Source organism: Notolabrus celidotus, chromosome 9 (genome assembly GCF_009762535.1).
Source record: "Notolabrus celidotus isolate fNotCel1 chromosome 9, fNotCel1.pri, whole genome shotgun sequence".
NCBI lineage: Eukaryota > Metazoa > Chordata > Actinopteri > Labriformes > Labridae > Notolabrus > Notolabrus celidotus.
In genome coordinates, this window is record NC_048280.1 from 19,680,302 (window position 1) to 19,695,149 (window position 14,848).

A 14,848-nucleotide genomic window follows, 5' to 3' on the forward strand; every position below is an offset into this window, starting at 1 on the left:
ATCTATCTATCTATCTATCTATCTATCTATCTATCTATCTATCTATCTATCTATCTATCTATCTATCTATCTAAATTCAAATTCAAATAGTTTTATTGGCATGAAAGTTGAAACAATATCGCCAAAGCATAAACAAAATAACTTCAAACAATACATATAATAACAAATAAATCAACAAGAAAGTTTACAACAATTAATATCGTAGCTTTTTCAAGATAAAATAGTATGTTCAATATATTTAAATATTAAAACATGGAATTAAAACAAGGATGATAATAACAGTGTTAAATAATAGAGAGTAGGGTAAGAATCTCTGTAGTGTGAATGTACAGGTCTATCTATCTATCTATCTATCTATCTATCTATCTATCTATCTCTCTATCTATCTATCTATCTATCTATCTATCTATCTATCTATCTATCTATCTATCTATCTATCTAATAAATAAATAAAAAAAGTTTCTTGTCGTTAAAGGATTTCCTACATTTCTCCTGACAACATGCACTGTGACAAGCCAGGACCAAATGCCTCCACAGTTTAGTCCGTGAAGGCCTTTTGTCTTAGCAGGTTTGTCGGGGGCTATAAGCTCTCTGAGGGATTATCTCTCTCTTTCATGCTTAACTGGGGGCGAATTGACCGGCTGTCTCTCTCTGATATACTGCATTTACACCTGACAAGATGTCTTGCAGTTTTCCCCATCAGAGCCTGATCTGAACAGGACTTCCCCCAGGTTTAGCGAGAGCGCCCTCTTGAAACCGGTTCGTCGTTATGGAGACCTACTCTGTGTACGGAAATAGTAGCCAGCAAGTTTGTAAAAGATTAATGCACTTTACCAGTTTGCTTTGCTCATTCAGTGAATCCGTGGAATTTTCTTTTATTCCCGTTTTTCTCAATGCCCTGAAGTGAATCAGGTAGGCAAAGTTTTTTGATACTTTTTGTGATTTACAGCTTGAGTTATTCAATTTATACACAACACATTTTTGCCAACAACAGGAAACCATTTTTTTTAAGACATCGATTTTTGGCATCAGCTTTGAAGCAACTTTTCCTTCCTTTGTAAGGACAAACCCTGAAATGGACAGGTGTCAATAACCCACCCCCCTTGCTGTCCTAAAGTAAAGCTGTGGGGCTCAAAGCTTTGCTTTAAGCTATGTGGTTCATTTGCTTTAATTTAAATTGCACTGTCAGCCCCCCTGTAATTCAATTAGCAGAATTAGCAGTTGCTGACACTCAAAATCCAACATGGTTTGCTGTGATTCAGCCTGAGGGTAATATTAACCATCAGGAGGGGTATGATTTGAAGCAAAGCACTAGAGGACTGTTGCAGCTGCTATTCAATCTACTGTTGAGGTCTAAGGCGCAATGGTTGCACGCCTGCGTCTGCTATATTTAACATATTTGCTACAGTACAGAAATGTGTGACATGACTGCTCTGTACTGCCCTGGCTCCATCCTGACCAAGTGTCGAATTACAGCATCATACCAGTGTCCTGTGCTTTGCTTGCCATCACACCAGTGTAGTGTGGAAGTAATGACTGACTGGACGAGCATCAGTCAGTCTCAGAGAGAAATCACTGAGAGACAGAGAACACCAAGGTCACAGGGTCCTGTAGAAAAGTAGTTTGTACAAATAGGCAGCTTTTGTAGTGCAATTATGTAGTTGTTTTGAGATATTTTTGTCTAAGTTTCCTCTATTCAAACAATAATTTTCTTTAAGTGGCCAAATGGTGGAGGGACTTAAACAAAATGTCTGACAATCCCAGGGTAGGTGGAGGTAACTCAAAGAAAAAGAGAGTCAAGGAAGAAAAGGAAATGACATTTTGCCTGCTGGAGTGTCTGAGAGCTGTTGGGCTGCAGCATCACTATGCCAGGTAAGTACAACATCCATGCTCACGTGTGCACTGTCCTCTCATACTCTACCAACAGTTTCTTTCCTATGGCTTTCCGCCAGGTTTATCTCGGTGGGCATTCGACGAGTAGCTCACCTTTCAGTGCTCACCATGGAGGACTATCCCATTCTGGGAATCCGTTCAATGGAGGACAGGACACAACTCTTCCAGCTGATCCAGATGGTCAAAACTCTTGACCTGAAGAGCCTTGAGCATGAGACTGATGATGATGTTTACAGTACTGAAGTAGGTAGAAGCTTAACTTACGATGATTGTAAAGATCCTGATAAAGAGTCTCATGATGATGAAGATAGAAACTGTGCTACTGTGAGAAAGGACAGTTTTTCCACGCCTTCATGTGTTTGCAGAAGGCTGGATTTCAGTGGTGAAAACACTGATTGTCATCAGAAGCATTTTTATCATTCAGTTTATGGTGAGTCAGGCCAGGACAAAGGATCAGTCACAGCTGTGCAGCTTGACTGTAATACCAACAGTGCCTATAGCTGTAAAGGAAAGAACAACCACAAGCCGGATACTCATCTTCATCAATCCGACCATCACATGGGAGCAAACATCAAGCCAGACATCTCAGGAAATACTCCCATCTACAACTCTCACATCATCTCCCCACAGTGCATCTTGTTCCACAAACCAAAACTCAGCACTACAGCAGTGTCATCAGAGACGTTTAACAACAAATCAGTTCAGCACAAAGATAGAAAAGGTATCTCAAAGGAGGAAAATATCTTTCCAGAATTAAGTTGTAATGGGGCATCTGAACACACATGTAAGCAAACCCCTGTTTATGAATCAAAGAGAACAGCTGGATACAACTATGGACTTCCACGGAGTCCCACATCTCATCCAAATAAAAAGTAAGTGTTTGTCTCATCCTAACTGCTCAATTCAATGTGTTGCTATAACATTACATTACTTACATTTATTTATAATAAAAAAGTCATGTACAAAGGCTGCAATAGTAGCACTGAGATGAGGTTATCTGTGGAGTTGCACGTTTGTAGGAATTTGCATGCCTCTTGTGATTGTCTCTCTCTATATCAGAGCGTTTGCATATATTTTGCATCTGAGCATTGTTGTCAGAAAGTGTCAGCCTGATTTTGATTGTTATTGCTGTGCATATGCCTTTATGTGTTTTGCAGGCAATCAGGTGGACAGCGGATCAGTGTATGCGTAAGAAAAAGACCCCAAACACACAAAGAGTGCAGGAGAGGAGAGGTAGATGTTGTCACAACGCCGAGCAGAGAAAGCGTTATTGTTCATGAGAGCAAAGAGGCTGTGGATCTGACACAGTACATACTACAGGTAGATATAATTACATCACTTCTTTGTGACATTGTTATACTGTAGTTATGACTAAAATACATATTGAAGTATCTTCTATTGAAAAAATATCTGATCATACTCTGCTGATGTTAGTTAATGTAAGCTGTTGTCTTGATGTTTTAAATATTTAATGACTTCTCCCTTGCTCATTTGTCCCTAAAGCACAGGTTCTACTTTGACCAGGTTTTTGGGGAGGAGAGCTCCAATGAGGAGGTGTATCAAAGAACGACATATCCTCTAGTGCAGCACATGCTGAATGGGTAGGGTTGCATTATTACTGTGGTGCACCTTGAAATTCTTTCCAAATACATTAGTTTTAGTACATGTTTGTAACTATTCTGGCCCTGTGCTCCTGTGACTGTGCTTATTATTTATTTTCATGTATGTGTGTCCATAGAGGCAAGGCCACTTGCTTTGCGTATGGCCAGACAGGCTCAGGAAAGACACACACCATGTTGGGTTCATCTCCCAGAAGTCCTGGGTTGTATGCGCTGGCGGTCCGAGACATCTTTACTCATCTTTCCAGCACACGCATGAACACACCTTTGCTGGTGTATGTCAGCTTCTTTGAAATCTATTGTGGTCAGCTGTATGACTTGTTGGACCACAGGAAAAGGTTTGTTTATGTCTTTGAGTGTGTTTTGTTTGGTTAAAAAGGCACCACGTGAATCTTGCATCAAATAAAAGATTTTAAAAAATGTGACCAGAAACAAATATTAAAAAATCTGATACAAGGAGGAAATTTGGTGAAAATGTTTGTCATTGAGTCACATGGTGTGTATTTGTGGTTCTAGCACCCAGTAAATATACTTTAGTCTCTCAAATTTTAGAAAATGTTCGCATTTTCTAAAATCACAGCTTCTGTCTTTTGTGTTTGTGAGTTTTACATTGAGGGATTATTGATTTATTAGGAACACCATCAGATTCAACAAGCATGTCCTCTTCTTAGGTTATATGCGAGGGAAGATGGACAGAGGATGGTTCACATTGCTGGGCTGCGTGACGTCAGAGTGGACTCAGTCAGCTCACTGCTGGAGGTCAGTGCTTATCTTAGAAATTTTCTAAAGTCTATACTGTGGTGTTTAGAGCTGCTGTTCTGATAAGCACTCCAATGGGTATGAGGACTCTGAAATACTTCTGTTACATATTCTATTAGAAAAAGGGAGAAAATTGTCTGTATTGCCTTTTTCTGAAACATTTCTGAAAAAATCTAACTTGCTAGATTCATGACCAGGGACAAATTGGATTTTTTACAAGTTTTAATAATATTTAAACACTTTTGTCACCCCAAATACTTCATAGCTGTTCAGTAGATCAACACTATGCCTGCAGTATTGAACTTCTTTTCAACTTTGCTTAACTCTTTTTTGTTGTCACAAGAAACACTCAATAGTAGGTACATGAGAATGCAGTGGTATAAATTCTAAAAAGTCCAATAAGTACAGTTCTAGCAGGTACTTCAGGTCACCTAGTTCTGTGCTTGTACACTGACGGATGTTTTATCTTTGTTTGTCTAAAGGTCTACTGTTGTCTTTTGAATATTCTTTGAAACATCAGTTTCTCTCTCTCTTTCATCATCATCCTTCCTTTTTTTGCCCTTCTAAAGGTGATAGCACAGGGTACAGAGGAGCGCACGCAGGGGGTGAGTGGAGTAAATCCACACTCTTCTCGTTCCCATGCCCTGCTTCAGCTTCGGCTCAGAGATCCAAACCAGCAAGTTGCTGGTAGGTGAGTGATGACGTATGTTTGTTTCCAGTTTATTATAGTTTATACGCTTTCAACTGATTTCATGTTTCTTCTAAAAAGCATTACTAAAGGTGTGTGTTGAAGATTCAGTCATACAAGGATTGCGGGTGTAAAATGTGTAAAATGATACACTTATGTGTGTTTGTTTGTGTGTCTACAGAATTTGGTTTGTGGACCTGGCAGGAAGTGAGAGGGCATCAGATACCAAAGAACCAGACAGACAGAGTCGTATGGAGGGAGCTGAGATCAATCAGAGTCTGTTGGCGGTAAGCTACACAAAGTGTCACACACTCAGAAAATGCACATAAAGTCAAACAGTATTGTGAAGGTTGTCATAATTTGGGATTATTTTTGCTTTATCTCAGCTTAAAGAATGTATCCGGTCCCTTGATCAAGAGCAGTTGCACACACCATTCAGACAAAGCAAACTCACACAGGTATTTAGATAAGTGTGCATAAATGTCATAGCTGATTTGATTTTTTTCAGTTTGATTAATTAAAGACCCTGTGTCTTGGATTGTCTTGGTCTGTTTTTTTTCCTTCTAGGTTTTGAAAGACTCATTTGTTGGAGACTCAATGACATGCATGATTGCCAACATTTCACCTGGTCACTTTGCAACTGAACACACACTTAATACACTGAGATACGCTGACAGGTGAGAGTCCGGGATATGTGGGGCATTAACACTGTAAGATGGGACATTAGTAGCTTGGAAGAACAATTATTAGCTGCTGTTTGATATTATATGTGCTTGATTTACACAGGGTGAAGGAGTTGAGAGGACAGGGGGGACTCAAAGGAGGAAGAAGAGGAAAAACAATCCCGTCTCCCAAATGTAGCATTTCCAAAAGCAGCAGCACTAGTAGGGACAGCATCCGAGGGAAAAGTCCCCCCAAGAAGCCAAAGTTCAGAAGACAAAGAGAGGCTTTTGTCCCAACAATGTGTTCTACGAGGTTGGCCACAGGAGGCCCAATTCTCTGCTCCACACCCAAGAACAGCAGGCAGGACGAGAAAACAAGTACAAGAGACAGAATGGACATAAGTTTGGAACAAATCACACCTATCAGAGGTTTCATGAGAACTGGGGTAGACAGAAAGATAGCAGGTGAAAAGGAAGGTAGAAGAAGAGACAGATATGTAGGAACTGACATTGTTAGTCACTCGGTTCGTGAGCAAAATGTCAGGGAATCTGGATTCTTCCACAGGGAAAGGGAAAACCAACATAGGGCTTTGAAAAAGGAAAGAGAGGGAGAAAGAAGACTGATAGAAGAGAAAAGAAAAATACAAAGGAGTAGAGACTCATCCACTGGGGCGGAAAGTGTAAAGGGAAGAGATTTGCAAAATGATGATAGAAGGGACAAAGAGAAGGAGATGCATCTGAGACAGTATCACCAGCAGCTACAACAGTTTACGCCCTCTTCTGCTTCTTCATCCATTTCACCCTCTACATGTCTGTCTTCATTTTTCTCTCACCCAGCCTCTCTTTCATCCTCTGTGGCTCTATCAGAGTTATCTCCCCAACACTCTCCTCATCTCTTATATTCTGAACTTACATATCAAGGTTTGGGAGAAGTTTTAGATAAGTATAGGGCCAGAGTGAATGTTAGGGCAGATGTTAACAGAGGACATGTGTCTCTCATCCCCAGTGGAGAGGCCTGCCTACAAACTGAAACTTCAGTTAACACTAAAAATACTGATGAGGTTGGTCATGGTAACTCAGGTGGAAGAGATGTAAAATCAAGTAGGGCAGAATGGAGACCAGCAGGGAATGAAGGAATGAGAGGGAGAGGGTGGGCCTGGGTGGCAATGACAGAAGCACAACAGGCAGGCAGCATGACAGGTGTGAGACCAGCTGCTACAGTGGCACAAGTGTCTTACAACTGTGATTCAGACCATAGGAGAGAAGTGGGTGGGGAAGGCCAAGAGTCCTCATATGTCCCAGCTGAGGGAGTGTGGAGCAATGAAGAACATGCGAGCAATGACAGCTTTTTTACCCACCCTGTTGTTGACTCATCCAATCATCGAGCTCCAGCAGAAAGACCACTCTCCCCAGGCTGTGAACATACCAACAACTCCCTGACCCCTAATGAACTCTGTGAACTTCCCTTTAGATCAAACCAAACCAGGTGCTCTTCAAACAGCCTGCATCTACCATCTCAAAGTCCCACTGGAGAACCATCAAGCAGCTGTAGTGTGAAGGATCCTTTGTTTGCTGCTGATGCCAAAAAAAGAGGATTGTCAAGTACTGCTTTACCTCAGGAAGATTCTTGCAGCTACATCATGGACCCTCTGAGTATCTCTTTGCTTCAAGTGGATCAACAGGCTGCCACAACTTCGTTTCTCCAAGGGGGGTTGAAAACCAGCTCTCCCTGTCAGCTTGACAATGAAATTAGAGAAGGTAGTGGGAAGGAGATGGAAAAAGAGAATGTTGCATGTTTGGACATGACAATGAGAATTGGAGAAGAAGATGGCCTCTCTATTCTGGAGATGCCACAAGCAAAGACCCACTACCCTCCTATCTCTAACCCCATAACAAGTACCAATATTGAGAAAAGACAGTACATTTGTTGCACAAAAGAACTGATTGGACTGGGTAAGTGTAAGATATGTGAGTATGTGTACTAACAATTGCTCCAAAAAATGTTTATAAAACGCATCTGTTGTCCAGGTATCATGGAGCTTCCTATCCCAGAGGCTATGCCTGATTCTCTCCAGGACCAAGAGATCAATCAGAAACCACTAACAGGCATTTCCATCAACGTCTTGGCCAACAAAACCTCAGCATCCCAACTCAAACCCTCTAAATGTGCTTTGTCCAAACAAACATCTGTCATTCAGCCTATCTCATCATCTGTTCAGCCCTGTGGGGGCAAACGTTCGCCCAACTCACACAATGTAATGACAAATGGTGTGACACAAATACCACCAGAGTGTTCACAGCATATGCACAACAAACATCCTCTTTCCATTTCAATAACACCGTCAGAAAGTGTCTCGGGCCAGATGAAAACGTTGCCAAAACAGGGTCACATGGTTCATTTAATCCCTTCAGACAAATCTAACATCTCACTACGACCAAATGATTGGACAAGATCAAAGTTTGAAAGGGGCACCAGTAACCAGAAAACCAGGAACATAATAAATCTGCCAACGCTGGAAGATGTAGATCATGCTAAGTAAGTACCAAGATTTTTTCAATTTAGCTTAAACATTTATTCCAAATGAGTGATACAAAACATATTGCATTTTAGAGGTCAAATCTACAAATGATAAAGAAACCCAATGTGCTTATTGGATTTCAAAGTCTGGTTACACTGTCATCATTTATACAGAATACGGAAAACAGTCATTCCTGGATTACAATTAAGAAACCCTTTGATTCAATCCCTCTTCAGATGGTGTGTCATTCAGGCCCACTGGAATCAGCTTGAAGAGATGGAAGCCTTGTGGCATAAGGAGGGGACCCTTCTGTGCCAGCAACCTGATATGGTCTGAATAACTAAAAGTCACATTTGCTTTCTTCTCCCTTTTTTATATTTCTAAAATTGATGACAACATTTGAACTGTACTCACTCACCATCTCTATCTTAACAGGCATTTTCAGAGTATATTCACAACCTGGAGGAGATCATGAAGAGAAAGGCTCAGTGTGTCCACAGCATGATAGCTCAGCTGCAGCCATATCTCAAGACCATTGGTTCTCACCAGGCACATGATCACAACCAAGGAGTACATGATCATGATCCAACTACTTGAATTAACCAACTAAAAAGGTTCAAATATTTTTCAGTGCAGCCAATACAAAGGAAATCCCTGTTACAAAAAGTAACGCTATTTATGAAGGCAAAATATATATTTTCAACGATATCAACGAGAACACAGTCATGGTATGTGTATGCATAATCATGTGTTAATGTTTACATGCAGGCAATGAGTTGTTTAATCTCTTGGTGCAGTATTGCTGCTGAATCAGATGGTACATACAATATATTGTAAGACTGAGCAATATTTGGTAATTTAAGATAAAATCTCACTTTATGTAATTTGTTTGTATTTATTGTAATCTCTGGTTTTTGTTCGCAATTTTATTGTGAAGCACTTTGTGGTCTCTACTCTTGAAAGGTGCTATATAAACTGTACTTACTTAATTACTTGATGGTATTTAAAAGTAGAAAATAAGGGTTCCGGTTGGCGCTGCGAGAAAGATGGCTGCTTAACAGATCGCTCTCCCACATACTCAGATTATTTCCCCAGATTCAACTGTTTTATCCCAATAGAATAAACATTTCGATATGGAAGGGGACAGACAAAGAAAAGCTAAAGCTAAAACGACCACAAGAGCCGACAAAAACGAGAAATCTGCCATGGAGTGTGACATCGAGGTTAATGCTAACTCGATTAGCTCTGAGGGACGTGAACGCACGGAGGATAGTTTGCTAGCTGGTATCCACACTGAGATCAAGGCAATCCGTTTTCAAGTACAGGCTGAGTTGACTTCGTTTAGTTCAACACTGAGAGAGGATGTTAAGAAGGAATTTACCGAATTCAGGGACGAGATCAACCATGCCCTGAAGGACATCAGAGGAGATTTAAAAAACACAACTACACGAGTTGATGAGGCGGAACAGCGAGTGGCCGAATTAGAAGAGCGTAACATTGACCTGGAGGACACGCTCCAACAAGTGAAACAGGCACAAGAATCCTTGCAGGCAAAAGTGACGGATCTGGAGGCTCGGTCACGGCGAAATAATGTCCGCATCTATGGTATGCCGGAAGATGAGGAAAATAATAACATGCTGGACTTTGCCGTTAAATTTCTGAAGTCGGAGCTGGCTATACCGGAGGACTTCGACCTGAAAATACAGCGCTGCCACAGAGCCCTGGGTCCGCGACCCGCACGAGATGCCCCTCCGAGATCAATAATCATAAATTTCCAGGAATATAAAACCAAAGATCAGGTCCTGTCAGCTGCATGGAAAAAGAAAGAGGTCCACTACAAAGGTAAAAGAATCTACTTCGACCATGACTACCCGACAGAGATAGTAAAGAAGAGAAGAGAGTATGCCGGAATTAGAAGAGTACTGAAAGAGAAAGGCGTGCGTTTTCAGACCCCACCGCCGGCTAAACTTAAAGTGTTCCTGGACAGCGGAGCTCGGATTTACAACGACGCGAGAGAAGCCGCGACTGACCTGCGGAAGAGGGGATTCCCTATCGCCCAGGATGAGGATCCCAGCCCAACCCCAGCACCCCGTGCGACATGGGAGAGAGTTGGAAACAGACATCAGCAGCAGGCATCCCATCCGGACCAGATACGCGAGAGGCTGCGCGCTTTCCGCCGCACTTCACCCAGGAGCCCTGACACCAACGTGAAAGAATAAACGGGTCTAACTCTCCTTAGCCCCGTCAGGTATTCTAGTGACCTGGAAATGACTTGAAATGTTATAATTTTGTGTTCTCTCCTTAAATTTATTTTATATACTTATACTGAGTACCTTTAGCTTAAAGTTAAGATGGTAAAATTAAGCTGAGAGAGTGGGTCTGTTGAAAAAGCTGCCAGAGTTAAGCAGATGTTATTCGCTAACATTATAGGAGCAATATCATCGGCTTCAGAAAGGGGCCCTTATTTTGAATCAGGCCTTCCCCATATTTCCAAGGAGGGAATATATCCTCCAGTTGTGGGAACCAAGTTGTTTTATGTTCATAGTGTTCACTTTTGTTCACGCTGTTGTCTGTACCCATGTTCTGGGAAGCTTTGTACCAGGTTGCTTTTGACCATCAAAGACAGAAACAAATACAATAAATGCATTATCAGGAATACAGGGTAATAACACTCAATGTGAATGGGTTGCACAACCCGGTAAAAAGAAGTAAAGTTATCGCTAAAATGAAGAGGGAGAAAATACAAGTGGCTTTTTGGCAAGAGACCCATCTTTCTAACTCTGAACATGAAAAACTTAAAAAAATGGGCTTCATGAATACATATTATTCCTCCCATAAGTCAGGGCGTAGGAGGGGAGTGGCCATATTACTCTCAAACAAAGTACAGTTCCAACTAACTTCTCAAATCAAAGATAAGGAAGGACGCTATATCCTTGTCAAAGGCAAACTAGACCATAAAGAAGTTACTCTTTTAAATGTTTATATGCCACCTGAACAGGATAAGTCATTCATCAGGAAAATATTCGATTTACTAGCCCTCGAATCATCAGGAACTCTAATATGTGGAGGTGACTGGAACACACAGTTACAACCCAAACTTGATTCTACAAACCTACACAAGAGAAAAAGTCAGAATTCCAAATTCTTACAGAAAATGCTGAAAGAGCTAGGTCTTTTAGACATATGGAGAGAGCTCCATCCCACTGAAAAACAATTTACATACTACTCCCCTCCCCACAAAGAATACTCTAGGTTGGATTACTTTTTTCTTTCCACAGTAGATAGACATAGGATAAGTGAATCCAAGATTGGCATAAGAGACGTTTCAGATCATGCAGGAGTATACCTTACGTTGCATTTAGATAATAAAAAAAAGGAAACGCTCTGGAGACTTAATACCAGTGTCCTAAATGATAAATTATGTAAAGATTATATAAAGAAAGAATTGAGGGAGTATTTACAAATTAATGACAATGGAACAGTATCACCAAATGTCTTATGGGACGCCTGGAAGGCTGTGCTCAGAGGTAAACTTATAGCCTTTACTTCCCATAGGAAAAAAGAGAAACAAAGAAGATTACTGGAATTACAGTTAAAAATGAAGAACATAGAAACTCAACACTATATTCACAAAGACTCCAAAACACTGGCTGAACTACAAAGTATCCAAAAAGAAATAAATGAGATTTATGACGAAGAGATTGAGAAAAAAGTTAGATTCACAAGGCAAAAGTACTACGAAACTGGTGCTAAAGCCATGAAACTACTTTCTTGGAGACTTCGTAAACAACAAGCAGAGAGGACTGTTCATAAAATAAGAAACCCAAGAAATAATAAGATTTGTCATAAATTAGAAGACATTCAACAGTCCTTTGAAGCCTACTACAAATCTTTATACACCCAACCTGAGAAAGCCGACTCCTCAATAATCGAAAACTTCTTAAAGTCCTTGGATCTTCCCTCAATAGGAGAGCAGCAGAATAAAGCACTGACAGCAGAAATAACCATTACTGAACTGAGCAATGCTATCTCCCGAATGAAGACAAACAAAACACCAGGGTCTGACGGGTACATCAGCGAATGGTATAAATTATTTAAACTTGAATTAATGCCAATGCTAATCAATTGCTTTAACTACACTCTTAAGGAGGGACAGATGCCACAAACATGGAGTGAGGCAGTAATAACAGTAATACCTAAGGAGGGCAAGGATAAGGTAGAGTGTGGCTCATATAGGCCAATATCTATATTGAACACAGACTATAAGTTGTTCGCATCTATTGTAGCCAAAAGGGTTGAACATATTATCTCTGAACTAATAGATCTAGACCAAACAGGGTTTGTCCGTGAAAGACAAACACAGGATAATATCAGGAGGACACTCCACGTTGTAGACTATGTGATTAAAGAAAACATTAGTGCAACACTTATCAGTTTAGATGCAGAAAAGGCCTTCGACTCGGTTGGATGGAGCTATCTTTATCAAGTATTGGAACGATTTGGCTTTAATGATAAATCAGTACAATGTATTAGATCACTTTACTCAAACCCCACAGCTAGAATAAGAGTTAATGGTCACTTAACCCAATCCATTAAGTTGGAAAGAGGGTGTCGCCAGGGCTGTCCACTTAGCCCCGCCCTCTTTGCACTCTTTATTGAACCCTTAGCTCAGGCAATAAGGGAAGATCCAGGGATTAATGGGATTGAAATTAAGGCGGTTGAGTACAAGATAAGTTTATTTGCGGATGACATTTTGCTCACTCTGAAAAATCCTGAGAAAAGCATACCCAAATTAATGTCACTCCTGAAGATATTTAGCTCGTACTCCGGGTATAAATTAAACACACACAAATCCCAAATACTTTGTTATAACTTTGGACCAAGTACAGACTTAAAAAGCAACTTTAATTTTAAATGGGACTTCCCTGCCATTAAATACTTAGGAGTTTGGATCCCAAGAAATATTACTAAAATATACGATTGTAATTATGAACCTGTCACTAAGGCAATTAAAACAGATTTAGACAGATGGACAATACTGCCGCTAGATCTGTCGAACCGAATAGAAATAGTAAAAATGAATGTCCTTCCACGACTTCTTTACTTGTTCCAGTCACTTCCTGTTGAAGTTCCTCTTAAGGACTTCAGAGAATGGAATAAGATAATTTCAAGGTTTGTGTGGAATGGTAAAAGACCTCGGATTAGATACAGGACCCTTCAGTTAAATAAAGATAAGGGTGGGCTCTCTCTTCCATGCATTGAGGACTACTTTATAGCTGCCCAGATAAGATTTTTAGTGTGCTGGTGCAATCCAGATTATGTTGCCAAATGGAAAGATTTGGAATTATTACAATTTGATACCCCAGCACAGTCTATAATAGGTTACTCCCAGCTCCAGGATCTATATCTGGAAAAAGCTAATCAATGGACCAAAGTGACCCTCGGTGTTTGGAGAAAGACTTGCAAGAGGTTTGGTCTTGAGAAACATGCAAAAATTCTGAAATGGGTGGCATATGATCCAGAGTTTAAGCCAGCTAGTCTTGATAAACGATTCCATCAGTGGACGTACAATGGCATAACAGCTTACTGTACAATAACTTGTGATAATGCCTTGAAACCATTTTCTCACCTCTCCCATGCATATAATCTGGAGAGAAATGATTTCTTCAGATATCTCCAGGTAAGAGATTATTTTGACAAAGAAATCAAACAAGCAGAGGATAATAACCCTAATCTAGTCAGCATATTTATTGATGCATATAAAACTAAAGACAACAAACATCTCATATCACGAATCTATAAAAGTTTGCAAAGTTCCAAAAACCACTCTACTCTCTATATTAAGCAGAGATGGGAGAAGGAGTCTGGCCTGGAGATAGCTGAGGAAGACTGGTGTGATATTTGGAAGGGTCAGGCTAGGACCACCAACTCTAGATCATGGCGAGAATTCTGCTGGAAGTGTACAATACGATTTTTTATTACCCCTAAAATATCATCTAAACGACAGGCCTCTCAGGGACTTGATGAATGTTGGAGGAAGTGTGGTACAGCTATGGCAGATCATTTCCATGTGTTTTGGGCTTGCCCTCTAATCCATTCTTACTGGCAAGAGCTGGCAAAAGAAATGAGGATGATATTTGGAATTGAAGTTGTTTCCTGTTTTGTCACATTGTACCTCTGTAAAATGCCAAATGGTCTTGAGTCTCAGGACAGATATCTTTACAAAATCATCTTGGCTGCAAGCAAAAAAGCTATCACACGTAAGTGGATGCAGACAAACCCACCAACAAAGGACGACTGGATTGCAATTGTAAACGAAATTTATTCCATGGAAAAACTCACCTTCTTCTTAAGACTACGAGCCGATGTCTGTGTGAAATACTGGGAAAAATGGAACTCATATACCAGAATCTGTAACCCTTCACCTGTATAGATGGTATACTTTGTTTTGAACGATTGAATGGTCTGGAACAACCTCCTCTTTTTTTTATTTTTTTTATTTTAATTTAATTTAATTTAATTTTGTTTTATTCTATTTACTTTTTCCCTTTTGTAAACCTGAAATTGAAATAAAAAGAAAGTGGAAAAAAAAAAAGTAGAAAATAAGTTATTCTCATTGCTATTATTTTTTTCTTTTACACAAGATCTTTTAGTTCAACCTTATCTAACTGGACTGTACTTGGTCCAATTATTGAAGTTTCTGCTTGT

The 14,848-nt window shown here is 40.2% G+C and overlaps 1 protein-coding gene across 2 annotated transcripts; it reads left to right on the top strand.

The window, feature by feature from the left end:
• Positions 1-2,005: 2,005 nt before the first annotated feature.
• Positions 2,006-9,134, top strand: LOC117818427 (kinesin-like protein KIF24). 2 transcript variants are annotated; one of them, XM_034691292.1, is made up of 15 exons: positions 2,006-2,136; positions 2,318-2,614; positions 2,707-2,765; positions 3,051-3,213; positions 3,397-3,494; positions 3,632-3,850; positions 4,184-4,271; positions 4,841-4,962; positions 5,141-5,246; positions 5,346-5,417; positions 5,527-5,636; positions 5,746-7,574; positions 7,650-8,157; positions 8,377-8,470; positions 8,576-9,134. In XM_034691292.1, the coding sequence occupies exons 1-15, from the start codon at positions 2,035-2,037 to the stop codon at positions 8,735-8,737; spliced, it is 4,029 nt and encodes a 1,342-aa protein (XP_034547183.1). In that variant the 5' UTR covers positions 2,006-2,034; the 3' UTR covers positions 8,738-9,134. The 2 variants fall into 2 exon arrangements, with proteins under 2 accessions (XP_034547183.1, XP_034547184.1); XM_034691293.1 differs by lacking the exons at positions 2,006-2,136; positions 2,318-2,614; positions 2,707-2,765 and having other exon boundaries at positions 3,126-3,213; positions 3,402-3,494.
• Positions 9,135-14,848: the final 5,714 nt, after the last annotated feature.

Excerpts from the sequence above, each read along its gene's own strand:
- LOC117818427 (XM_034691292.1), top strand. The coding sequence starts at position 2,035 with ATGGAGGACAGGACACAACTCTTCCAGCTGATCCAGATGGTCAAAACT. Across the intron at positions 5,247-5,345 it reads TCAATCAGAGTCTGTTGGCG|CTTAAAGAATGTATCCGGTC; the intron begins GTAAGCTACACA and ends GCTTTATCTCAG. Across the intron at positions 5,637-5,745 it reads ACACTGAGATACGCTGACAG|GGTGAAGGAGTTGAGAGGAC; the intron begins GTGAGAGTCCGG and ends TGATTTACACAG.